Consider the following 24,637-nt stretch of genomic DNA (forward strand, 5'->3'; position numbering starts at 1 on the left):
GATACACGCCACAACCTGGATGAACCTTGGAAACATTATGCTTGCCGAGTGAAAGAAGCTAGACACAAAGTATCTCATATTCTATGATGCCATTTATGTGAAATGTTCAGAATAGGTAAATCCATAGAGATGAAGAGTGGGTGAGTGCTACCAGGAGCTGGGAGAGGGAAAGTGGAGAGTGACTGCTAGTGGGTACAGGTTTTCTTTTTGGGGTGATGAAAATGCTCTGGAATTAGATAGTGATGGTGGTTGCTTAACTTTGTGAATATGACCTGAATTTTACATTGTAAACTGGTTAAAATGGTGAATTTTGTGGTATGTGAATTTTATATCAATTAAAAAAAAGACACCAGAGGGAGCAATGAGGCACCTGGAGTAGGTAGACAAAGGGTGACACCTTTTCATGCCCTTGCCCCAGCCCTGGGCTCACACCCTTTGGTGTGAGAGCCTGGCAACACCTCTTGTTACTGGCAGGCGCGAAAAGACAGGTGGGTTGCAGAAGTGCCTGTGGTCCCTTCCCTGGCCTTGCCCTAGTTTTTGCTAAGCAGATGCTCTTGGTCCAGGGAGGCTCAGGCTTCCCCAGGGTCATCCCTGCCCCCTGAGGGTCCCAGCAACCCCGGGTCGACATTTCTCGCCTCACGGCTCAGGGAAGCCCCGGGTTTCGGGATCCATGAGCTAAGTCAGGGCCTCTCAGGTCCAAGGTGATCCCACCTTTTGAAAATGTCTGAAGGCCTGGTTGACCCCATTCTCCAGGTTTTCCCTCTCCTTCAGTTCATTGCTTCTGAGATCCTGCTCTTGGACTTCAACCACTAACGTTTTTTTAAAAATCTCTGCAATTTTTTTTTTAAAGGCTCCCTCTCCCTTTCATCTTGAGCACCAGAACTTTAGAGCTCAAAAGTCCCCCCGGCAGAGATGGCTGTGTGCCTTATGTGTGGTACCCAATGTGGACCATGTGGCCCATCCACGTGCTCATTCATGCCTGGGGCACCTGCTTTGTGTCAGGCACAGTTCTTGCTGCTGGATACACCACATTGAGCAACATAAAGTCTCGTGGGACTTGCGTTCTCGTGAAGGAAGACTGAAAAGCAGATGTGTGACATCTCAGGTGATGTTAAGTGCTTTGAAGAAAAATAGAGCATGGTGGGGGATAGAGTGTCAGCTGGGGTAGGGCTGAGGCTGGGCTGTATGAGTGCACATGTGCATTCTGGGGAGACAGCAACAACACTTACTTTGAAAGTGTTTCTCAATGCATCGAAGCCCCAGCATCCTGATAGTCAGGGAACTCAGGAACAAGCAGACACACCTAGACTGCAGAGCAGGTCAGAGGGAAACTTCCTTGCAAGACCAGCCCAGCACTGTGGTCAGAGACAGGCAAACCCAAACAGCTCCACGGTCTCCTTCTTTTAAGGTCAAGTTTAGCTGGGATATGAAGAGAGTAGCTTCAGCCCTTTGGGGAAAGGGAGTTTGTAAACATTTGTCTCTGGGAGGGGTCTCTGTGGCCTTTTGGGAGAAGGACCTCCTTGTCCTCAACTGGATCAAAGTTGCTCAGGATCACTTTCTTCCTCCTGGAGACCCGTGGCTTTGGGATTCTGATTGCTGGAGGCCTGGCAAGACATCACTTGACTTTGCAGGTTGTTTTTGAGGCAAAGACACCAGAATTCACACCTTTTGTTATGTCTGTCAGCTTGGGAGTGCTTGTAGTGTCACCTTGCAAAGGACAATACACCCAGCAGCTTTGTGACCTACAGTAAGTCACCTAACCTCTTTAGGCCTGACTTTATACATTAAGAATGATTAGAAGGCCCACTTCATAGGGTTTGGTGAGGAGTAAATAATATGATGTATGTAAAAGACTAGAACAGGTTCCACAAAGTTACAGTAATCAAAACAGTGTGGTATTGGCATAAGGACATATAGATCAATAGAATAGAGAGCCCAGAAATAAATCCCCATATATATATACCTATAGTCAATTATATATATATACACACATATAGTCAACTGATTTTTGACAAGGGTGTCAAGACTATTCAATGGGGAAAAGACAGTCTCTTCAACAAATAGCACTGGGACAACTGGATATCCACATGAAAAAGAATGAAGTGGGACCCTTACCTCACACCATATATAAAAATTAACTGAAAATGGATCAGCAACCTAAATATAAGAGTTAAAACTATAAAACTCTTAGGAGAAGACATAGGGGCAAATCTTCATAACCTTGGATTCGGCAATGGTTTCTTAAATACAACACCAACAGCACAAGCAACAAAAGAAAAAACAGATAAATTGGACTTCATCAAAATTAAAAACTTGTGTGCATCAAAAAACACTAACAAGAAACTGAAAAAACAAAATACAGAATGGGAGAAAATATTTGTAAATCATATATCTGATGGTATCCAGAGAATATAAAGCACTCTATAACTCAGCAATAAGACAACAAACTCAATTAAAAAATGGCCAAAGGACTTGAAAAGACATTTTACCAAAGAAGATATACAAATCGCCAATGAGGGGCCGGCCCCGTGGCTTAGCAGTTAAGTGCATGCGCTCCGCTGCTGGCGGCCCGGGTTCGGATCCCAGGCGCGCACTGATGCACCGCTTCTCCGGCCATGCTGAGGCCACGTCCCACATACAGCAACTAGAAGGATGTGCAGCTATGACATACAACTATCTACTGGGGCTTTGTTGGGGGGGGAATAAATAAATAAAATCTTTAAAAAAAAACAAAAACAAATCGCCAATGAGCACATGAAAATATGTTCAACATTATTGGTCATTAAGGAAATGCAAATCCAAACCATGATGAGATTACCACTTCACACCTATGGGATGGCCATAACAAAAAAACGGAAAAGAATGAGTGTTGATAAGAATGTGGAGAAATTTGAACGCTTGTACATTGCTAGTGGGAATGTAAAATGGTGCAGCTGCTGTGGAAAAGTTTGGTAATTTCTCAAAAAGTTAAACAGAGAATTACCATATGATCCAGCAATTCCACTAAGTATATACCCAAAAGAATTGAAAACAGACTCAAACAGATACTTGTACATCTGTGTTCATAACAGCATTATTCACAATAGCCAAAAGATAGAAACAACTCGTGTCTATCAACAGATGAATGGATAAAAAATGTGGTATATACACACAATGGAATAGTATTCAGCCATAAAAAGGAATGAGGTATTGACACATGCTACAACCTGTAAAAACCAGATATAAAAGGACAAATACTGCACAAATCTCTTCATATAAAATATCTAGAATAGGCAAATTCAGAGACAGAATATGGAATAAAGGTTACCAGGGGTTGCGGGCAGACAGAAATGGGGACTTATTGCCTAATGGGTACAGAGTTTCTGTTTGGGATAATGAAAAAGTTCTGGAAATAGATAATGGTGATGGTTACACAACATTTTGGATGTACTTAATGCCACTGAATTGTACACTTGAAAATGGTTAAAATGGTGAATTTTCCTATGTATATGTTACCACAATTGAAAAAAAAACTAGGGGGCCGGCCCGGTGGTGCAAGCGGTTAAGTGCTTGCACTCTGCTGCAGTGGCCTGTTGGTTCCCCGGTTCGGATCCCGGGTGTGCACCAACGCACTGCTTGGCAAGCCATGCTGTGGCGGCGTCCCATATAAAGTAGAGGAAGATGGGCACGGATGTTAGCCCAGGGCCAGTCTTCCTCAGCAAAAAAACAGGCGGATTGGCAGATGTTAGCGCAGGGCTGATCTTCCTCACACACAAAAAAACAAAGCTAGGACATTGTCTTGCACAGTAACTTCTCCACAGTAGCATCAGGGACCCTGAAGAAGGACTGAGAATCTGGGAGAGCTGCCCCCCTCAAAAATGTGCAGTCATGGCGGCAGTCTGGTGGCCAAAAGAAGGAGCTGGAAGGTGACTGCCATCAGTTACAGCCAGTCTCAGAAGTGGGAGCTGTGTGTCGGTGCCATTGGAGGGTTTTAATTGCTCTTGAATTAATGTGCTTACTTCTCACCCCTGGGGCGCCTGGGTTTAATTACTGTCTTAGGTCACATATGCAAATGAGTCTGCTATCATTCGTGGTCCCAGTGGACAGCAGCCCTGATTACCAAGGCCTCACACTCTGCAGCAAGACAAGCAGGAGGACGCAGTGATGCCCTGGCCAGCCTGGCCTCCCATTGGAGCTGACGAGCAGGGTTGGAAGGTGGTGGTGTCTGCTTGAGCCATTTCTGGGTCCAGATGAGCTGGAGAGTTCAAGGTTGTGTCTGGGGTCTTTGCTACCTTAAGGCACGGGAAGATCGGTGGTCAATGGCAGAGAAGCCCTGGAGGATCTGAACTCACAGAACCCTTGGGGATAGAGGATTTTCACAGACAAGGAAAGAATTGGGAAGACAGCCTGCAGAAGAGACTGTGGACCAGGGGTTGCAGATTCAAAAGCCAGGGAGGGCTGGGCAGGGAGGTGAACAAGGGGAGCAGGCAGGTGGGACTGCAGCTGCCATCGGCAGTGAACGGCATTCCTTCTAGGAATGCAGGCACAGTGTGGCCATTTCCAATCCATTAGAACCCAGAAATCGGAATTTTTACATGAAATCATTTTCAATTTTGGCAACTAATTAGAATTTTTACAAAACACTGTAGGTTGCCTGGGGCCAGGGGTGGATGTGGGGATTGACTGGGAAGGGGCTCAGGGAACTTTTGGGGGTGCTGGAAATGTTCTATGTTGTGATTGTGGTGCTGGTTTCCCAGATGTATTTGTGAAAACACATCACACTGTACACTTAAAACTGGGGCCTGTTACTGAATGTAAATTACACCTTGGGAAGCTTGTTAAACTCCAGGTTGGTTCAGCGCGTCCTGATGCTTCTCCCTGGGTTGCTGTGAGCTTTCTACTCCCAACGCTTTCCCTTTTCTGTTGAATCACAACCACAGGGGCTTTATATGCTCTGAAGACCTTCTTCCACCTTCCCTGTGCCCTGGACCTCTAGTTTAACTCATTTTGTTCCGAGCGGGAGCCTAGGGGAATGTGAGCATTCACGGTCCTCCTTCTGTGGAATAACCATGAGGTAGCACTGTTATATTGGCCCCATTTCACAGCTGGGGAAACAAGCACAACCGTTCAGTGGAAGGGGCAGAATCCAAATGTCGCCTGGCTCCATCTGGGCTCTCAGCCACTGCACTGCCTGCACTTGCGGCTGCTGTGCGGGGAACAGGGGGTGGGATCCCCACTGGCTGGAGGAGAGCTGACTTGGCTGCATCTACAAGCCCTAGCATGGACTTCACAGCCAAGAAGCAGGCTCCTGTCACGGCCCCCTCCCTGCGACTTGGCCCAGCTCTGGGGACTATGTTGATGGCGTTCAGCTGCCCTCTTCCAGCCTCAGCTGCATTCGTTAAAAAGAAAAGTACCAGGGCTGGGGTTTTCCAGGGGAAACCTGGCTGCTTCCCAGTCTCCTGGAAAGCCTGGCATCCTAGCCCTGCCTGGTCACCACCAACCCTGCAATCCACTTACTGCACCACAGTGGTTCTCACGCTCGGCCGCACACTGGAGTCAGCTGGGGAGTTTCAGAAACCCCGGACGCTTTGGGTTCCACCCCGAGATTCCAATTCACTTGGTCTGGGCAACTGGGGCTTTAAAAGCTTCCCAGGTGATTCCAATGTGTGGCCACATTTGAGAACCACACTGCTTCACATTTTCAACAGATTTTTGTCCTAGAGATGCAGGAATTTGGAGGTTGGAAGACAACCACAGATGAAAAAGACATGTTTTGTGGGAAAGCGTTTGTAATATGAAGTTAAAGTTAACAAAAAGATAGAAAACATATAAAGCAGGTCCCGAGACCAGGGACGTGTGCTGACAAAGAGGTTTCCTTTAGAAACACTTGCAGTTCCTGTAAACTCCTGACATCTGAAGACATGTTCAACACCCCAGACCATCTTAAAGCCCAGGAACGGCTTTCTGGAAACTGGAATTAATGGTGCCATCCTGCTTCTGACAGGGCCCCAGGAAAAGGTCCTTGGTCTTCAATTCTTCCTGGCTAACTTCTGCCAGCCAAGGTCAGGAATGTGGTGTTTCTGCTGGGTCAGAAGTCCTCAGTCAACTGTCCTCACCTGGGGCCTGGGCATGCCCAGAGCCAGTGTCCAGCCCCAGCTCGCAGCCTTCTTTCAGGGTGGAGCATCTCAAAGAGCTCCCACCTACACTTGCCCTTTAACCCAAGACTGAGAAATGCCTTTATCTGCCAGTCACTGTTTTAAAAACGAAGTCTCAGGCAATGTCGACATTAAATAAAATTTAAAAATACCAAAGCTAACTTGCTGCTTTGAAGTTGGGATAAAGATAAGCCTTCTAATAAGACTGTCAGGCCCAGTTTGATGATTCACTTCCCTCTGGGATCAATTTTCAGATAGAAACCAGTCATTACAACCTGGAAAAGGTTAGTGGTTGTAGTTGTATGAGCGAGAGCTGCACCATGTTATGCAGAAGTAGGACCGTGTCGTCATTATCTGGAGGTTAAGCATGGGTTAAGATGTGTAAGGGTGCAGTTGATGGAGGGTGGACTGTGATGGCTTTATGACACAGCAACTTGACTCGAGAGTCCTGTTATTCAATCAAATGGTAATCCAGGTATTACTGTGAAGCTATTTTGCAGACATAAAGCCATTCATCAGCTAACTTTAAATAAGGAATTCTCCTGCACGGCCTGGGTGGGCCTCACTCAATCAGCTAGAAGGTCTTAAAAGCGGGGCTTGAGGGCTCCTGGAGAGAAATCCCGCCTGCGAAATGGCGCTTCACCTGTGCCTGTGGGGCTCTGTGCTGGACGTCTTCCCTTCTGACTGGCTGCCCGATGGACTTTGGATTTGCTCAGCCACGCCCCACGATCACAGAAGCCAATTCCTTTCAATAAATTTCTTAATATATGTATCTCCTCCTAGTGGTTCTGCTTCTCGGCTTAACTCCTGACTGACAGAGACAAGCAGTGAACAAGAACGTCCACAGGGGGCCTCTGAGTCCCCTGATCGCGTATTAACACACAACTCAATCGACTTGGATCCAATTATTTTAGCAGAAGAAAAATAAAACACTAATAAAACACCAAACTCCCTCAAGGGGCAAACAGCAACCACAGCGTTTTCTCACTTTAAAATAAGCATATTGCCTCATCCCCCAGGCTCACTGCTCTAGAACAGTGCTTTCTGCAGCGCTGATGTTTTCTGTCTGCTCTACAATTGGGCAGCTGCTATGTGTAGCTTCTGAGCACTTGAAATAATGTCAGTGAAAGTGAGGACCAGAATTTAATTTTAATTAATCTAAATAGGGTTCCAAAATCCTCTAGATGCCCTCTGACCTCCCCAGAGCTACCCTGTCACCTACTTTCGCCTGCTCCCCCTAGAAACAGAGAACCCACATCCCCACCATCCCAGAGGGTTAGCTGCACTCTGGCCGTCCTTACGGTCTGGAGAGCAATATGGTCACGTGAGCTAGAAGCCACTGCCCTTGAGATAACCTGGAATAGCTCTGCATTTTTACTTTCTCCCAAATAAGATGTCTGAACTTGAGGCCATGCTCTGCTCCCATCTGACCCAACTTCTGTTGGACCTGGCATGCCTCCTCTCACCTTTTGCCCGAACTGCCTTTCCCAAGGATGCAAACGGCCTGAACAAACTTCTCCTCCCTTTTTGTCATGACACAAAGCCTTGAGGTCTCAAAGGTCTACTGCAACACCCCGTGAACACTTAACACATTAGGACAGACAGGTTCAGACTGTTCCAAACACACATGCACACAGAGTATTCCCTACAGGTCACTGAGGCCTTTTTATTTTGCACACAAAACCATTGGGGCTCTTGGCTATGGACACCTCAGAGATTACACTGTAGATCCACATGGCTCCAGACACTTGGTGGCAAGCGAGGTGAGAAAAACAATGATTTGGGCCAATCACATGATTATAGAGCTAGGGTTTCCAGCAGGGCTCCAGATGGTCAAGCTTGGCTTCTGTAGCAGTTCTAAGGAAGCAGTGAGAACGTTACAAGCATGGGAGAGGGCAGTTAACTACCAGAGGCCCCTCTGAGTATTGGCTGGGGCCTTGAGCTGCCTGTGCAGACATCAGGAGCAGAGGTCTACTTAGCCGACTAGTGACTGCAGGACTCGGGCTTGCCCGCCCAGAGCTTACTTAGCCAGCGGGTTTCTGAAGTTCCTGCCAGCAAACTTAGCCTTGCTGCCCAGTTCCTCTTCAATTCTTGGGAAGCAGAAGGAGAGAGAGAGAGGGAGGGAGAAAGAGAGAAGTCAAATCTCAGTGCAGCTCAGTTCTCCCACCCAGATGTGGTCAAAGACACACCTCCTCCCAGGAAGTAGAGAACCCAGCGGTTTGTCAGACTCACTCCTCCTCCAATCCTCTAAGTCGGAGCTTCTCTGTGATACTGGGAATAGAAGAGCATTTAGCTCCTCCCCACCCAACTCACCTAGCAGGTTGTCCACCTGCAATCCCTTCTCCTTTACTCCCCCACCCCCGCTATGTTTCTGAAGGACAAAGTAGAAATGTCAGGACTGCTATTCTATTTCTTGGAATATAAAAAATTTTTGTTTTTTTCAGTGAGGAAGACTAGCCCTGAGCTAACATCTGTGTCCACCTTCCTCTATTTTATATGTGGGATGCCGCCACAGCATGAGCAGTGTGTAGGTCCACGCCCAGGATCTGAAACTGTAAGCCCCGGGCCGCCAAAGAGGAGCATGCAAACTTATCCACTATGCCACTGGGCCGGCCCCCAAATTTTTATTTTTTTAATGAAAGTTTCTTCAACAAATAAGTGGCATGGGGAAAAAGGAGGGGGAATTTATTAGTGTGAACTGTTCGGATCCTGACACCAAAAAACCAAAAGAACATGCATTTTTGACACAACCAGGGGAGACTGAACAGACTTGGTATTGACATTATGAAATTACTACTAATCTATCACGGTAGAGTGGTGATGTTAAAAAATAAATCTTGGGCCAGCTGGGTGGCACAGCAGTTAAAAGTGCGCACACTCCGCTTTGGTGGCCCGAGGGTTCACAGGTTCAGATCCTGGGTGCACACTGACACCCCGGCTTGTCAAGCCATGCTGCAGCGGCGTCCCATTTAAAGTAGAGAAGGACGGGGCCGGCCCTGTGGCTTAGCGGTTAAGTGTGCGAGCTCCGCTGCTGGTGGCCCCGGGTTCGGATCCCGGACGCACACCAACGCACCACTTCTCCGGCCATGCTGAGGCCGCGTCCCACATACAGCAACTAGAAGGATGTGCAACTATGACATACAACTATCTACTGGGGCTTTGGGGGGAAAAAAAATAAATAAAAAAATAAATAAATAAATAAAATAATAAATAAATAAAGTGGAGGAAGATGGGCACGGATGTTAGCCCAGCGGCAATATTCCTCTGCAAAAAGAGGAGGACTGGCATCAGATGTTAACTCAGGGCTGGTCTTCCACACACAAAAAAGAAGTAAATAAATCTTTTTCTGAAATTGATATACAGCCAAAGAATTTACAGGTGAAGTTATAGGATGTCTTGAATTTGCTTTAAAGTTCTCCAACAAAAATTAACAAGCAGGGTGCAAAGAGACAAACATGGAGAAGTATTGACAGCTGGTGTATCTGGGTGATTGGAAAGAGTGTACATTCTACTGTTCACTGTTTTCTTATGCTTGAAATTTTCCAGGATAAAGTTTTAAAGAAGAGGTCACGTGGGAGGACTCAGGAAACGGATGTTCCTTTTCCCCGCAAGACTGGAAAAAGTAACAACAGCAAAAGGGCAGCCTCTCCAAGTTTGGGAGCTTCCCAAGGACACCCCGAGACAAAGAGGAGGGGACCAAAACACCCGTAGGCACTCAAGAGTGGAAACCCTGCTGTCTGCCCTTTGGCAACGTCCTTCACCTCCCTGAGCCCTGGCTCCCTTGTTCACAAACAAGCGTGCGCACTTAAGACAGTCGCTAAGGCTCTCTTCTGCCTCTAAAAGTTGTGTGACTTAATTGTCCAGAGAGGGCCTGTTCCCTCTTCCACCAGAGGATGGCAGCACGGCACGGAACAGGCTCCTGCTTTGGGGCAATGCTGCAAGGCGCCTTAGGTTCTAGGCCCAATTCACCCCGACCCTAACACTGCTCGGGCTGGGGAGCCTTGCCCCATCTGTACCTCCCCCACAGAGCCAGGAGCTCCTAGCGGAGGGCAGGGCTCACATACTCTGCAGGCCTTCTCTTTACCTGAGGATCTGGTTGTACTTGGCCAAGCGCTCGGATCGGCAAGGTGCGCCAGTCTTGATCTGGAAGGAGAAAACAAGGTTACATTAGCTTGTAGTGGACACCACATCTTCATGGGCATTTTGGGCAAAGGGAGGGTGCCAGGGCAGAGAAACAATTTCTTGAGGAGGATCTCTGACCCTAGGAAGGAAGGGATAAAAGGGGCCTCCGGGACCCCATTCTGCCTCCTCCTCCCGCTGGTTTGGTGTTCCCAGGAAGTTGAGATCAAAGAGAAGAAATAAGAACCATCTTTCATTTCACGGAGCTCCTTACCTGTCCAGTGCAGAGCCCCACCACCAGGTCGGCGATAAAGGTGTCTTCAGTCTCCCCAGAGCGGTGAGACACCATGACGCCCCACCCATTTGACTGGGCCAGCTTGCACCTAGAAGCCAGGACACAACCCAGATGGTGTGATTCCCTTTCCCGGGCCCAGCAGCCCTTTTAGCCCTCTGATGCCATGACTCACTGCTGCTGCTGGAAGACCAGGGGAGGGTCAGGAGTTAGCAGCAGACCTTACGCTCTCAACTCCTGGGGAGGATAATCCTCGCCCTCCCCTGAGGACCTTCTCAGCACCCTAGTTTTGTTTGCAAAACTGGGCTCAGCCTCCCTGAGGGGAGAGTGCGTGTCTCCTCTGACCAAGGTTCTCTGTGTGAAATCCAATCAGGAGTGTAGGGCCACGAAGTGGTCAAGATTAGGCCACAATTGCCAAAGGCCACAACTGCCAAATGCCCCAGCCCCCTGGTGCCACTGCTTACTTTAAAAGCCACCTAGAGGGCCGGCCCTGTGGCTTAGCGGTTAAGTACGTGCGCTCAGCTGCTGGCGCCCCGGGGTTCGGATCCCCGGTGCGCACGGACGCACGGCTTCTCGGGCCATGCTGAGGCCGCGTCCCACATACAGCAACTAGAAGGATGTGCAGCTATGACATACAACTATCTACTGGGGCTTTGGGGGGAAAAAAAAAAAGCCACCTAGAGCTCAAATTTGACACTCCATCACAGTCTGGGGTGCTGGAGGGCTCCGCTGCACCAGAAGGAAGGAGCTCTTTTCGGGTTCCCAGTCCCTTGCCCGAGAGACTGCTCCCCGGGGCACTTACGCCTGGAGAGACTCGGTCACAGAACCGATCTGGTTCACTTTGAGCAGGAGGCAGTTGCAGGATTTCTCGCCCACGGCCTTGGCAATCCGCTTGGGGTTGGTCACGGTGAGATCATCCCCCACCACCTGGATTCCTGCGCTAGCGGTGAACTTCTGCCACGCCTCCCAGTCATCCTGGTCGAAGGGGTCCTCGATAGACACCACTGAGGAAAAGAGTCATGTCTCATCAGTGACCCTTCCGGCCCGCCGAACAGGAACCTCACACAGCCTCATTTCCCCGCCAACTCAATGCCTACCTGGCCTCACCCCTCTCTCACCTATAGGACGGGAATGGCCCCCAGCTCATGCCCTGGAAACCCACTCCTGTAACAGGGCACAAGAGTCACTCGCAATACTGGACCCTGACAGTTATTAAATGGGATCCTCACCTGCCCAGGGTGGTCTGAGTTTAGTGTCATTGAGAACAAGAATGGAGCCGTGGACTCAGAAGGGTGAGGACTCGGGTTTTGTCTTGGCACCACCTTGAGCAAGTTATTTAGCTTAGCAGTTCAACACAGGGACTTCGAGTCCAACTTCCTGGTCTGAATTCTTGCTCCACAATTTGTTGGGTGCCCTCGGGCAAGTAACTGACGGGCTCCTGCCTGTGAAATGCTATTAACAGTCTCCACCTGTGTGCATTAAGTGAGTCACAGAGCTGAGAGGAGCACCCAGCTCACGGTGAGCATAACAAGGCTCACTGTCCTCACCTGTATAATGGAGCCAAGACTGCATTTGCTCAGAGGCTGTTGTGACAGTGACAGGAGGTCATCACACTTTGTAAGCTGATGTCACTACTGACTGACACTGCAGAACCAGCTCCTGACTCCTCTGCTGCACCAACTACTTCTGTGAAGCTCTCCCCACACTTGTGTGTACATCTGAACTGGAAAAGCACTGTGGGGAGGCGTGTGACAGGTGTCTCTCACCCACTCTCATGCTTGTGGCCATCAGCTGCTGGCCGAGTGCTGCAGCTGCCCCACTGCACATCAGTGGCTGGAGAAGGGGCCATGCCCCAGGGGCACTCACCTGGGTAGTCCTTGATGAAGGACTTGTACAGGTTGGCCAGCTCATCAGGTGTGATGTACCTGTTGGGGTCATCGGGTGACTTGAAGTCCAGGTCATACTTCCCTGACCTGAAGAACTCAGAGGCAGCTACGTCCATGCCAATGACAACTTTATCGGTATAGCCGGCTTTCCCAATGGCATTCTTCAGCAGCTCCAGGGCTAGAAAGAGATGGCGGTAACAACTATGGAAACCAGGTAGGTAGAGAGAAAATTTCCCTTAAACAGCTGCCAAATGGCAACCTTCACAGAAAGACCAAGAGGTGCTTGGGCCCCAACCATGAGTCTCAATGATTCCTCTTACTTTTTTCTGCTTTGGGAAAAGAAACCATTGGTTAGGGCCCCCTTGCACATCACCAAGTGGGCAACTCAGTCTTGATTCTAAGAAAAGAGGCCTTCCCACTGACGAATGCTCCCAAATTTAGTGCCCAGAACAGCTGTGCTGGTCAAGACACAGTTACAGTGACCAGCTGAGATCAGCTGTCCCCAGGAATAGGCTTTAAATAGAGCCGAGGCTGGGATCCAAGAGGGAGCGCGCCTAGTGGAAGGGGAGCCTGGGATGGCGAGGCCCTGCCCCCAGGTTCTGCTGTCCAGAGCCCAGGCTCAGGGTCTGCTGCACTTGGCAGCGCTGCCCATAGGGAAACTGATGAAGACTCGTGGCTCCTGCTCCATCCCAAAGGCCCTTGAGCTATTAGATCTTTCTTAAGAAAGGGCCATTTTCATAGGTCAAAATGGCCAAATACCAGCAGTTTCATGAGGCTGACCCAAAGAGCAGCAATGGATTCTTTCTTTCTTTCACTAAATGCCCTTGAAGGCGACAGAACATACTTGAGGCCTACTTTTTCCTTCTAAAACAAAAAGCTTGGCTGTGACTTATTGTCCGAAGACTTTCAGTATCCTCTAAGCAATTCTCACATTTAATTCTGTGCCTAAGGATTCAAAGCAAAACAAAGCTTGTGTGAGCTTTACTGTGGTTGAATGAACTAAATACTTATTGGTCACAGTCCTGAACAGACGGCATCTCCTTGAGCACAGAGCAAATTTCAAACCTCTGCCATTGCAAGGCAGAGCAAGAAGGGCAAGAGGCCTAAACCGCCTCTCTGTACTCCACCCGGCCTAATTTACACAGATCATCTGGCCACTCACAAGTCAAATTAATAAGGAAACTCCTTGTTATTTTTTTAAAAAAAGAGGCGCTAGCTTGCTTCCCTCTTCAAAATTCTGTTTGCAATGTTTTGCATTTTGATACTCGATGAACAAAAGGTGGAAAGACCAACGTTCCCCACGTGGCAGGTGTGGACAATCTGCCCACAGAGTGGGGTGCAGTGCTGCAGAACTCGGGGATCCTTTAAGAGCCTGTACCTTCCTTATTCTCCAGAATGTTAGGAGCAAACCCGCCTTCATCCCCCACGTTGGTGGCGTCTTTCCCATATTTCTCCTTGATAACATTCTTCAGGTTGTGGTAAACCTCTGCTCCAATGCGCATGGCTTCCCGGAAGTTTGCTGCACCGACGGGCAGGATCATGAACTCCTGCATGGCCAGCTTGTTGCCAGCGTGAGAACCACCGTTGATGACATTGAAGGCCTGGGGAGAGACGGAGAGGAGAAGTACAGCCCCTGGCCCAGAGACCCGTCCAGAACAGCAAGCCCCTCCCGTTTGACTGCACGGCTCACAGATACAGCTATGTGTGGCCATGAAATGCTCACCAGGCCTCTCCTGACAACTGCAATAACTACCAACAGAAGTGCTTACTGTTCTAAGCACCGGCTACTATCTCAGCGAATGCACACCATCCAACAAGGTAAGTACAATTTTCACCCTTGAATGAAAAGTCAAGGACTTGGGGTGCAGGGAAGTCCAGTCACCTGCTGGAGGTCACTCTTACCAAGCGGCAGAGGAGTTGGAGTTGTTAGCAGCTGAGGCTTCCAGAGCCTGCTCGTATCCACCATGCTGGGAGAGTCACACGTGGACAAGATCAAGACACGGGAGGTCCCAGGTTCCCATGAGAAAGTGAACGCTCCCAGCTCCTCACGTGGGAAGTTCAGAGAAGCCACTCACCGGCACTGGCAGGATGACCTCGGCATTGCCAGCCAAGTCAGCAATGTGGCGGTACAGCGGCACCCCCTTCTCAACAGCTCCAGCCTTGCAGACAGCCAGGGATACTCCCAGAATGGCGTTTGCACCAAATTTAGCTAGAACACAACAGAACTGAGCTAAATTGAGGTATTTCCTCCCGACCTCTCCTGCTGGCCTGCCCACCTGTGAGTGCCACCACACTGTATTTGCAACCTTTCTCTCTTCATCATATTTACTTTCCTGGTTCAAACTAGAAATGCAAACAGCATTCCATGTGGGCTCATCTGCTTTTTCCCCTAAGAGAAAGCCCTTTCTTTGGTGTAAGGAACCCTGGAAAATTCCATCAATTGCTTGATTTATTGTAAAGGACAGGCGAGCCTCTTTCAAGTAACCCTGCAGACATGCTGCTGCCACCTGGTTATGCTCCTGATATTTAAAAACATGATTTATTACGGTGAGGCGAGGAAACTAGAAGAGACCTCAGACGGTCACGTAGCTCATCATTAGGGACCATATGACCTCTTCCCAAAGGACTTAAAAGGTCTTCAGGAGACGCCTCAATCTTCCCCAGCAAAGCCTCCATCTCAGGCCACTCACATTTATTTTCCGTTCCATCCATCTCTATCATCAGTTTGTCAATCTTCTCCTGCTCCACGACGCTCAGTTTCTACGGGGAGAAGGGAGGGTAAGCCGCTTGGTGTCACTCTATGTTTATGACCTCTGCACTCCTGTCATGGAAGTTATAAAACTTTGCAACTGTGCGAAGTCAAAATGGTTCTGTTATAAGTTTATTTGGTAAAGGAAAAGGGGAAAAATCAAAAGTAAACAGGGAGATGTGAAACTGCCTTTTCCTTGCTTTGACAGCGTCAGGCATTTCTCCAAGCACTGGAGAGCAACAATGAAAAATCTAAGATATAGCCCTTGTGTCATAAGGATTAGTCTAGTCTAAGGGAGTCCCAAGTTACATTATCCATAAGACAGAACTGTCGGGTGCATGCTAAATAAGGTATTACTACAAAGTAGTGTGACTTTTTGGGGCAATAAATAACAAAACTCATTGTTCACTCAAACGAGCTGCGCTCTTCAAAGGCAGGTTATGCTGCTGTCACTCTTGGCTATCCTCAATGATGGCAAACTGTACCATCTGACGGGAGATAGGATTTTTAAGGGTGGTCCAAAATCATTTAGCAATGTTTGATGAATGATCAAAATGACTATTTGTGGTGAGATTATAAAGTAATAAAACTGCTGTCTTGAAAACTGGCTCAAAGTAATTTTTTAATAAAAGTTGGCATTACTTTAAAAACTTAACTGTACCATAACAATGTATTTTATGTATAATGTTCTTTCTACAAAAACTAAAATATGAAAAGAAAATCACTTATAACTCCATCATGCCATGTTAACAACTTGGCATCTTTTGCTTTTTTGACAAAGCATCTTTGGAAAAAGTTAGCAGTCACCCAAGCAGATAGCTTCAGAGGCTGACCCTCACTAAGAGTTAGACCAAAGCATGTTTCTCCCAAGGGGGAGAAAAAAGGTCCAGGAAAGCCCTGCTCATTGCGTTAGTCATGCCAGGTAAGGGCACCACAGCACAAAGAACAGGGCTGTGTGGGTGCCCAGGAGACTGGGACAGAGAGTGTGTGCCAGCAGGGCAGCAACAAGAAACCGCCTGGGGCCCAATTACAGAGGCCACAGGGGCCAGGGCAAAACAAGCAAGCCGGGGAGAGGAACAACAGAGGCGCACTGTGCCACCAGCACACAGGACAAATTCAAGAGGAGGCACTACACCCAAGGGGAACAGAGGAGGTGGCTGTGGCTGGGTGTGGAACTAGCCGGGGGCTTTCACGGCGTTCCCATCTGGGTAAGCACCAAGGGAGTTATGGTGGGAGGGGCCAGAGGGAGGATAAATGAGACAAAAAATTGCTGAGTGGGCTGGGTTGTTGGTCCCCAGCACTACTTCACCTACAGCAGCTCTGCTTTTATCTGCTTGACATATTGAGACTCCATGTAAGATTTTATTTAATAAGAGTTCCACTGTTTTTAAAGTCAGTAGAAATATAGTAAATAATTCCATAGTTCATGAAAAATAAGTCAGTCACCATGGATACTACCTCCACCACCCCTAAGAGCTGCTTTTAAAATCTGGATCTTTATTTCCCAAAGGTCACGATAGTTGGAAGGAAAAATCAAGGCCCTAAGTCTCCCATCTTTGATCCAATTCCATGCACAGTTAGGCATGTACACCAAGGCAGAGGGCATGTTAGAAAAGGTGTAATTATTCTCATGCAAGACAGGGAATCCAACTGGCTTCTTTAGCTCTCAGAATAAGCTCTTCCATAAAGTGGAAAGCCCACTGGCCCAGGAGACGCTCTGGTGGCATTATTATATATTAGTTATCAGGAGGCAGGTCCTACCTTGCTAATCAGGGCAGGTGCAATAGTTTTATTGATGTGCTCAACAGCCTTTGAGACACCTAGAAGGAACAATCAAATCAAATTACTGACATTAATGAAAAACAGGCTTGAGCAGCATTGCTGGCAAGAACCACTGCTATTAACCCAGATATTCAGAGCCCACCAAAAGACCTTCCATGGGACCTCCTTCAAACCCGCTGCCGCCCCCCAGAATCGGAGGACTTTCTGGCCCAGTCTGAGCGCTCTTACCTAGGACCCCAAGGGTTAGAGCCACACACAGAGCAACCACCTCAGAATGTCTCAAGGGAGGTTAGTTTGCAAGATCATGCACTGGAAACACCAGCTGCGGAAACTACAGGATGTCCAGTGTATTACCTGGGTGCACAAGGCTGGTGCCAGGAACTCATTAATATACTTAATGGGTCTGGAGACACCTGACCAGTAGAGATTGACAGAGAAGGAAAAAAGAAAGACTCAGAAGAGAACAGGCTGTGAAGAACACTGAGTGAGAGAAAGAAGAAACAGGAAGGCAGGAGAATACTGCAGGGGCCAGCAGGTCATCCTCACTACAATCAAGGCACAGCGCTGGCTGGCTTCAGACCAGCACCCGTCTGGGCGATAAGCGATGCTGGGGAGCTATTCGTAGTTCCTCGAGTGTGGCCTCCCCACGGCACAATCGCTGCAACTCTGGCCCATGTCTCCCAACTTTACTCCATCACTGCGCCTCTCCTGCAGCCCTTAACACCTTTCTCCAAGACGTCCTCCCTGGCCCCTTGGAGGCCACAAACCATGGTCATATTGTGAGATTTTTCTGCCTCTCCCTGCTGAGAATGCATGTCTAGTCCCCCTGCTGTTCTGTAATCTGGCCACACAAGCTCTATCTACAGGAAGGTGAATGTTACCACACTCAAAGTCAATGCATACAGCCCACCAGAGGCTGGCTAGGCCACAGAGGGGGACTTCTGTGACTCAATCAACAGAAGAACAGACTACAACTGACCTGCAGGTCACCATTAATGGGAGCCATTGGCCAGACCTTCTCTGAGACCAGACCCTTAAGGAAAGCTGATGGTCTGGAAGGCCCACAGAGCCATCCTGGGAGAATGGCAAAGCTTTTCGTTAGTATTAGCTAACACGTCTTCTTATCCTTAGGTTCCCTGGCCTAACCAGGAGTCTTTCACAGGTTAGACCACAACAGAACTAAGCATTACCACTCTTGCCCGAGTTTACAGGTTTAGGAAGGCTGGAATCAGTAAGCCAGCTCTCCCAGCTCTTCCAGGTGCGGTGCACTTGCTCACCATTAACACTGTGGGCCAATCAGAGCTTTCCCACCCTCACACACAGGCCACAGGCAGGGCGGGAGGGAGGCCGTGACGGGCCAGGAGCAGGGCTGGAGGCGTGGAATACGCGCTGGCTGCAGCCCCGCTCCACAGAGGCAGGCTGTGGGTTCCGAACCTTACCTTTCCCCATATAGCGGGTCTTGTCATTGTCCCGGAGCTCCAGTGCCTCATAGATACCAGTTGAGGCGCCACTGGGCACAGCAGCTCTGAAGAGACCTGGATGTTGAGGGAGAGAGGAAAAACAATAACGGTTAAGAAATACAGTTACAGCACTCGCTCAAGGTCCCTCCCCACTCACAGATGGCATCTGCCATTAGGAAACACCGTTACTTCCCTCTACCAACTGGGAGAGTCCGATGGTCTCTTCTACCCGTCTCATGTTTTGATTCTGCAATGCAGACTCAACAGCAAAGCTGACAGATTTCTCTAGTTTAGAGCAGGGCTTCTCCAACTTTAATGCACACACATATCACCTGGGATCTTGTTAAAATGCAGATTCTGAAATGGGAGGTTCATGAGTTTGTGTCTCTAACAAGCTCCCAACTGGTGCCCTGCAGCTGGTCTGTGGACCACCCCCAGCAGCGCTGCCCAACAGGAATGTAATGTGAGCCACTTACGGGATTTAAGATTTTCTAACAGCTATGCTGAAGTTAAAGAGTAAAAACAGAGAAAATTAATCTTATTTAACCCAATATATCTAAAGCATTACCATTTCAACATATAATCAATAAAAACATTATGAGGTATTTCAGACAGTCAGCTCCAGAGCACTGTTGCTAAGTCACCCTCAGACCACTCTGAGATCGGGTTGCTGGCTTTCAAGTCTTGAAAGCGTTGGCTCAAGACCAATCTCTTTAGTTCATTTGCTTCAGTTTAGGCACCGATAAATGCTATTTTGGGGGTTCTCTGCAGGATAGGAAACCAGAAAACAGGATGGGTTGGTGGGGGAGAATAAAGACAATAAATGCACAGAGCTTAATAACACTAGACAACAAAAAAGCATTGAAGCGTGCAGTCTTGCAGATACAGAAACCAGCCACCTGGCTAAACCTACACGTGGAGCATAAAATGGCAGATCCTGGAGAAGGACAGCACCAAGAAGGGTACTGCAGACATCTGGTTATGGGGGTGGGCAGGTTCGGGGAGCAGGAAGTGTAGTCAGCCTACCGAATCTACTTGAGACTGTAAGGAACTCCCCATCTGAGACACGTGAAGAACCAGTGGGTGTGTGGGGATGTGAAGGCAAATGAACAAAGAGCAAAATCAACCAGGTGTTATAATCAAATGACCTGCCAGTATGCCGGTGTCACTGCCGAGACTACATGTGAGCAGCAGCAGGACATGACACAGGCCCTAGCTTTCTACACATCCTTCAGGCTCCAGACTAGGTGAAGAGAAGAAAGCAAGACAGATCCTAATGTTAACTACAGACCCAGGGTGACAATGATGTGTCAATGTGGTTCAGCTGCAACACATGTACCATTCTGGTGGGGGTGTTGACAGTGGGGACGCTGTGCATGTGTGAGGACAGGAGCTATATGGGAACTCTCTGTACCTTCTCTTCAACTTTACTGGGAACCTAAAACTGCTCCAAAAAACAAATTCTAAGAAAGAAAGCAAAAAGTTACGACAAGCTCTTAACAAATCCAGGATTTCCTGATTTTTGAAAAGGATTAAGATACACAAGAGAAAGTTCCATTCATTTAAATTTCAAAAAATATTAATTTTAGTCATTTTAAAGTGTTTCAAACAAAATGCCCCCCTCCCAACAATCTTCTAGTGTCTTGGGTCTTTTTTCGTTTTTGTTGAAAGTCCATTAATTTCCAAGTGGAAAGTTCCACCCGCTGACTAAGCAAACCAATCTAAGATGAAAGGAAATTTTCAGCATCCTCTGAGAACCCATGGTATTCGCCCAAAAGCACATGCTCAGAAGAAATTTGGCTCTCAGAGCGCCCGCCACAGCGAGTAACCACAGGCAGAAGGTAGGTAGACTTTTGCCGAATGCTGTCTAGACTTGAGGGGCCTTTTCCCGGGGAAGGGTGAGAGGAGGAGAGAGGGGGAAGGGCAGGAAGGGCAGGGCTGGAGGTCTCACAGCCAGGACTGTGATTCACAGACGTGACTCAGCTCTAACTGGCAGGTCTCCGCCATGTGCTCAGCACCATTGGGTGATTCTGCCTGAAGCTCCTTTTCCAACCCCACCCATTACGTCCATTTGGAAAAAAGCTGAGATATTGCTAGAGGGAAGACCAGGCTCTGAAGCACTAGATTTTTCTCAAAGTCAAAGTGGGGGGGAGCTTTTAAGCGTCCCCATTCTCTTCTTTTTTCACATGGGCAAACCCCTCCTTGGGGCACTTACAGCCAGGTAGAAATAAGAGCCTCTGGAACGTCCCAACACCCAAAGGTAAGAACTATCCCAGATCCCTGGTTTAAGAGTGATTCCTGGAAACAAAGATAAGAGTGCTATAATTACACTCGCACTTGCTTATCTCTTTCCTTTTCAAGAGAGAAAGATCCATCCTATCACACCATATCAGCTTAACTGGTCACAGCAAGCTGTGAAGCAAACCAGTGATGGGCCCTTTTAGGGACAAGGTATCGCCTTACTCCCCTACCTCACTGACCTAGGAGCCAACCTGGCTTGTTTTAAATACCAAGAAGCAGCAAGATAAGGACTCCCATGCCCTACAGCACCCCCACACTCCCCCAGCCAGGAAGCACAACCTACCAGCATGTGCCGATCAGAAAGAAAGGCTTTTACAGTAAGACTTTTCTTTGCCTAAGGCCGTCATTTTTAAAAAGTTTTAAAAAAATGGCATGTGGTGGAAGGAACTATAGTAACAAAGGTGGCACATACCTTTTGAGGTACAGAGATCAACCTCAACAGTGGGATTCCCACGAGAGTCGAAGATCTCTCTGGCATGGATCTTGAGGATAGACATGGCGAATTTCTGTGGGGAAACACAGATCATATTTTCCACAAACCATAATGCAGCCTCAGCTCATTCATTCAAGGCATCACTTCTGAGAACTCCTAGACTTGAAAGAATCTGCATTGGACTAAATACTGGATGTAGGAAGGCTAACTAGAGTGGGAGAGGGCCTGCTGGAAAGCAGGAGGAATTGCTCCTAAAAAAGTAGGTTGGGCCCAGCTCTACAAGGCCTTAATCCCCAGCAGTTCAGGTCTCGTCCTATAAGCAAAGCCTGAACATATATGACTGTACTGGGGAGCAATCAAATACAACGGGAAAGATTAACGTGTTGATGGCATACAGAATGGCTGAAGAGGAGGCAGTCTGAAAACCGGTTATTGTCATTAGTTAACAATGAGGGTTGGCATGGCAATGGAAAAAGACCAAGGGGACATGAAGGTCCCAGGCAAACCCATCTAAGATAAAAAAGGTGGGGTGGGGAGGGAACCAGGAGGAAAATTTGGTTTGTAGTGAAATAGTGAATTAAAAGATGGGGACATAATTCATCAAGTTAAACTTGAGGTAGCAGTAGGATGTTCAACTGGTAGATATTAGATAATTAGAAATTTTCAGTTTGGAGGCCAGGAGTGAGCTCCTTGGTCTGTGCACTGTGATCTTTGCCACTGCCAATTTCCAGGGCTTTCCAACCGCACAGTACTTGAGTCTTTAGCAAGACAGGACACGTTAATAATGACATCTAATTAGTATTTCTTTCAAAGGGCATTTTACTCCATTAAAAAACTCAACTATGAAATGTCATGATTTGTAACTAGAGGAAAGATTCTATTTTTGAAAATACTCCAAGGAAAGAAGCTTCCTTTGAAAACATCTCAAAAAAAAAAAAAAAAAAAAAAAAAAAGGTTTGCAGCTACAAAGTGCAAACAGCAAATTCTCAAAGAAAGGCCTTTTCCTTCCTTCTCCCACCGGCTCTCCAAGGAAGAAATGAATTGAACAACGTGTAGGACTGAAGTGGATGAGAGGAATTGAATTAGTGTTCAGAAGCCATTATCTAACTGGGCTCCCCCCCAATATCTTCTCTGGAATGTTCTGAAGCAGAAAATGGCATCATTTTTTTTTCTTTTTAAGTTTCAAAATTAGATGCTGAAGTCACTTTTGTGGCTTTATTTTCTATGTAACAATGGAGTTTTATTCATTAGCCAATAAAAAAATATCTAGTTTTTATCTACTATCTTACAAAAAGGCAAATTCAGTCAAACGTGTTTTTTAATTTTAGTTACCTTTGAGTTTTGGCAAATTATATACCTGTGTAACACATTTGTCACCCCAAGAAGTCCCCTCAGCCAGTTTCCAGTCAACCTCCCCCGCCCCAAACCAACTGTACTTGATGGATTTCAGATGCGCTTTAAAGCGCATCTTGATTACACTACCTCAGCATACAGCTATAGGAACTCATCTTTTATCTCATTTTAGTGACATAAGACAAAGTAATTAACTTATTTCATGATGTGAAAATAAAATCCAACTGATCTTTATATTGGATAGAAAAACTATTCTCCGAAGTCATTAAGGGTCAGGGAGAGGCTGGTCTGACCACACGGCTTCACCGCTTTTTGTGTGTCTGGACGGAACCCCGGACCACGAGCAGCATGAGTGGACCGGGCGGCCCGGGCCTAGGTGTGCCCTGGAGGCAAGTCAACCGACGGGCCACACAGCCCAGACCACGCTGCAGAGAGAGAGGTGAACAGGAAGTTTCCTCAAAGTACACCTTTTTTAGGTCAGATCAGGGGCCGACTGCTGGCGGCCAGCCAGGGGCGCCGGGAGCAGCTCGTGCCCGACCAGGGCGAGGTCGCCTGGACCGCTTCCCAGCGATCCCCTGGCTCAGCTGCAGCCACTCAAGAGTAAGCATCTTCTGGAGTTGTAGCCACTGCCCATGTCGGAGCAGCAGCTTCCTGGGCATCTCTCCTTTCCCTGCCCCTGCCTCGACTTTAGGGAGGGCCTGGCTTGCATGAGCACCGGGGTCAGGCCTGGACTGCTCCCCAGAACCTTCCCCTCTCCACGCCTGCTCTCTTAAGTGGCCTGCGCCTTCTGGTCCTGACCTCCCAGCACAGTTACGCGGCCCTGCAACTCCGTAGTCACTTGTTGAGCAGCACCCTCCCCTCCGGGAAAAGCAGGCGCCGCGCCCCGCCTCGGGCCGGGGTGCGCGACTCCGGCCGGGGACTCGGCTCGCACGCGCCGGCCCGCCCCTTCCACGTCCCCGCCGAAGCTCCGGGCACGCCGTCCGGGGAGCAGGAACCCCCAGAGGACCCCGCGCCGCCTGCCTGGGTGCGGGCTCGGCAGCCCTTCCCCGAGCACTCACCTAGCCGCCGGATGTCGCGCCCGGGAAGAAGCAGAGAGTGCTGCAGACACCGAGAGAAGCGTTAAGCCAAAAGGCCTGCGCGCTCCCAGTCCCCTGAGCTCGTCTCCGCGCCGCCCCTCCCGACTTCCTGCCCAGCTCGGGAGACCCCGCCCACTTCCCGCCCCCTGCGCGACGCCTCGCCATTGGCTCCCCGCGCCGTCACTCAGGGCCTCGCCTATGGCCGTCACGGCGGCGGGGACGGGGGGACGATGACCTGGGGGGATGGGGCGGGGCTGGGGGGCACCTACTGCACCGCGGCTGTGTGGGGGTGCGGGCGAGCCCCCTCCCCGCGGGGACTCCCTGGCCAAGCAGCGTCTGCGGCGCCGGGGCCCGGGGGCGGGGCGGGCTGGCCCGGCCGGCATGAGGGCTCGGGGCTTCGTCACGTACTCCGAGTCTTGCACGCACACAGCGTCGCTCCGCCGGCGCACGCCCGGCCCACGACCTTGGTGACGACCTTCGCGGCCCGCCCTGCCGGCCCTTCGCCCCCCTGCCCCGCAGCGTGGTGCCGGAGACCCCGTCGGCCTAGAGACGTTGGCGGCCGCGCGCCGCGACCCCGCTCCCGGGCCGCAGAGCCGCGTGCTGGGGGCCACGTGCGCCTTCCCGCGCCTGCGCGCTGCGCCCCGCCGCGCCCCCGGCCGCCCGCCGAGGTGACCCCGACCCTTTGTCCTTGTGCGCCGGTCAGACATGAGAGCCAGGTGGCTGAGAGGCAGTTCACTTTCCTTTAGTTACAGCTAATACTTTTTGAGCGCGGCCTGCGTGCCAGGCACATCTCCACGTGCGCCCCAGAGTTAATTCATTCAATAGCTCTTGTTAATGTTGCTTTTTGCAAGGAGGCTTAATATCCCTCGCTTTGCCCCCGGGGTAGATCAGATGTGCCTGGATGCATGTGAACCATCGTGTATAATGATTTGGACAGGAATTTCACACAGACCCGGGAGATTTCTCAAAGTTCAAACCAGATAATATTCCATGGTAGTCTGGCAAATGAAAACCAGGAAGGGGCGGCTGCAGTGATTTACCTTTCTGTTCAG

The 24,637-nt window shown here is 49.1% G+C and overlaps 1 protein-coding gene across 2 annotated transcripts; it reads right to left on the bottom strand.

Moving 5' to 3' along the window:
- Positions 1 to 7,775: 7,775 nt before the first annotated feature.
- Positions 7,776 to 23,647, bottom strand: ENO1 (enolase 1). 2 transcript variants are annotated; one of them, XM_058552822.1, is made up of 13 exons: positions 23,568 to 23,647; positions 21,136 to 21,229; positions 18,402 to 18,497; positions 16,942 to 17,000; positions 15,122 to 15,191; positions 14,507 to 14,640; positions 13,810 to 14,032; positions 12,412 to 12,609; positions 11,348 to 11,549; positions 10,528 to 10,636; positions 10,219 to 10,277; positions 8,159 to 8,224; positions 7,776 to 7,991 (listed from the first exon to the last, which is right to left on the bottom strand). In XM_058552822.1, exons 2-13 carry the CDS (start codon positions 21,218 to 21,220, stop codon positions 7,940 to 7,942), a joined length of 1,353 nt encoding a protein of 450 aa, XP_058408805.1. In that variant the 5' UTR covers positions 21,221 to 21,229; positions 23,568 to 23,647; the 3' UTR covers positions 7,776 to 7,939. The 2 variants fall into 2 exon arrangements, with proteins under 2 accessions (XP_058408805.1, XP_058408806.1); XM_058552823.1 differs by having other exon boundaries at positions 7,776 to 8,224; positions 23,568 to 23,646.
- Between the last annotated feature and the right edge of the window lie 990 nt (positions 23,648 to 24,637).

Source organism: Diceros bicornis, chromosome 13, assembly GCF_020826845.1.
Source record: "Diceros bicornis minor isolate mBicDic1 chromosome 13, mDicBic1.mat.cur, whole genome shotgun sequence".
NCBI classification, from domain to species: domain Eukaryota; kingdom Metazoa; phylum Chordata; class Mammalia; order Perissodactyla; family Rhinocerotidae; genus Diceros; species Diceros bicornis.

What these genes read in the sequence shown, in the direction of transcription:
- ENO1 (XM_058552822.1), bottom strand. Translation starts at nt 21,220, where the DNA reads ATGTCTATCCTCAAGATCCATGCCAGAGAGATCTTCGACTCTCGTGGG. An exon ending in CACCTGCCCTGATTAGCAAG is followed by an intron (nt 15,192 to 16,941) that starts GTAGGACCTGCC and finishes TTCTCCCCGTAG; the next exon opens with AAACTGAGCGTCGTGGAGCA. An exon ending in TGGGGCTCTGCACTGGACAG is followed by an intron (nt 10,278 to 10,527) that starts GTAAGGAGCTCC and finishes TTCTCCTTCCAG; the next exon opens with ATCAAGACTGGCGCACCTTG.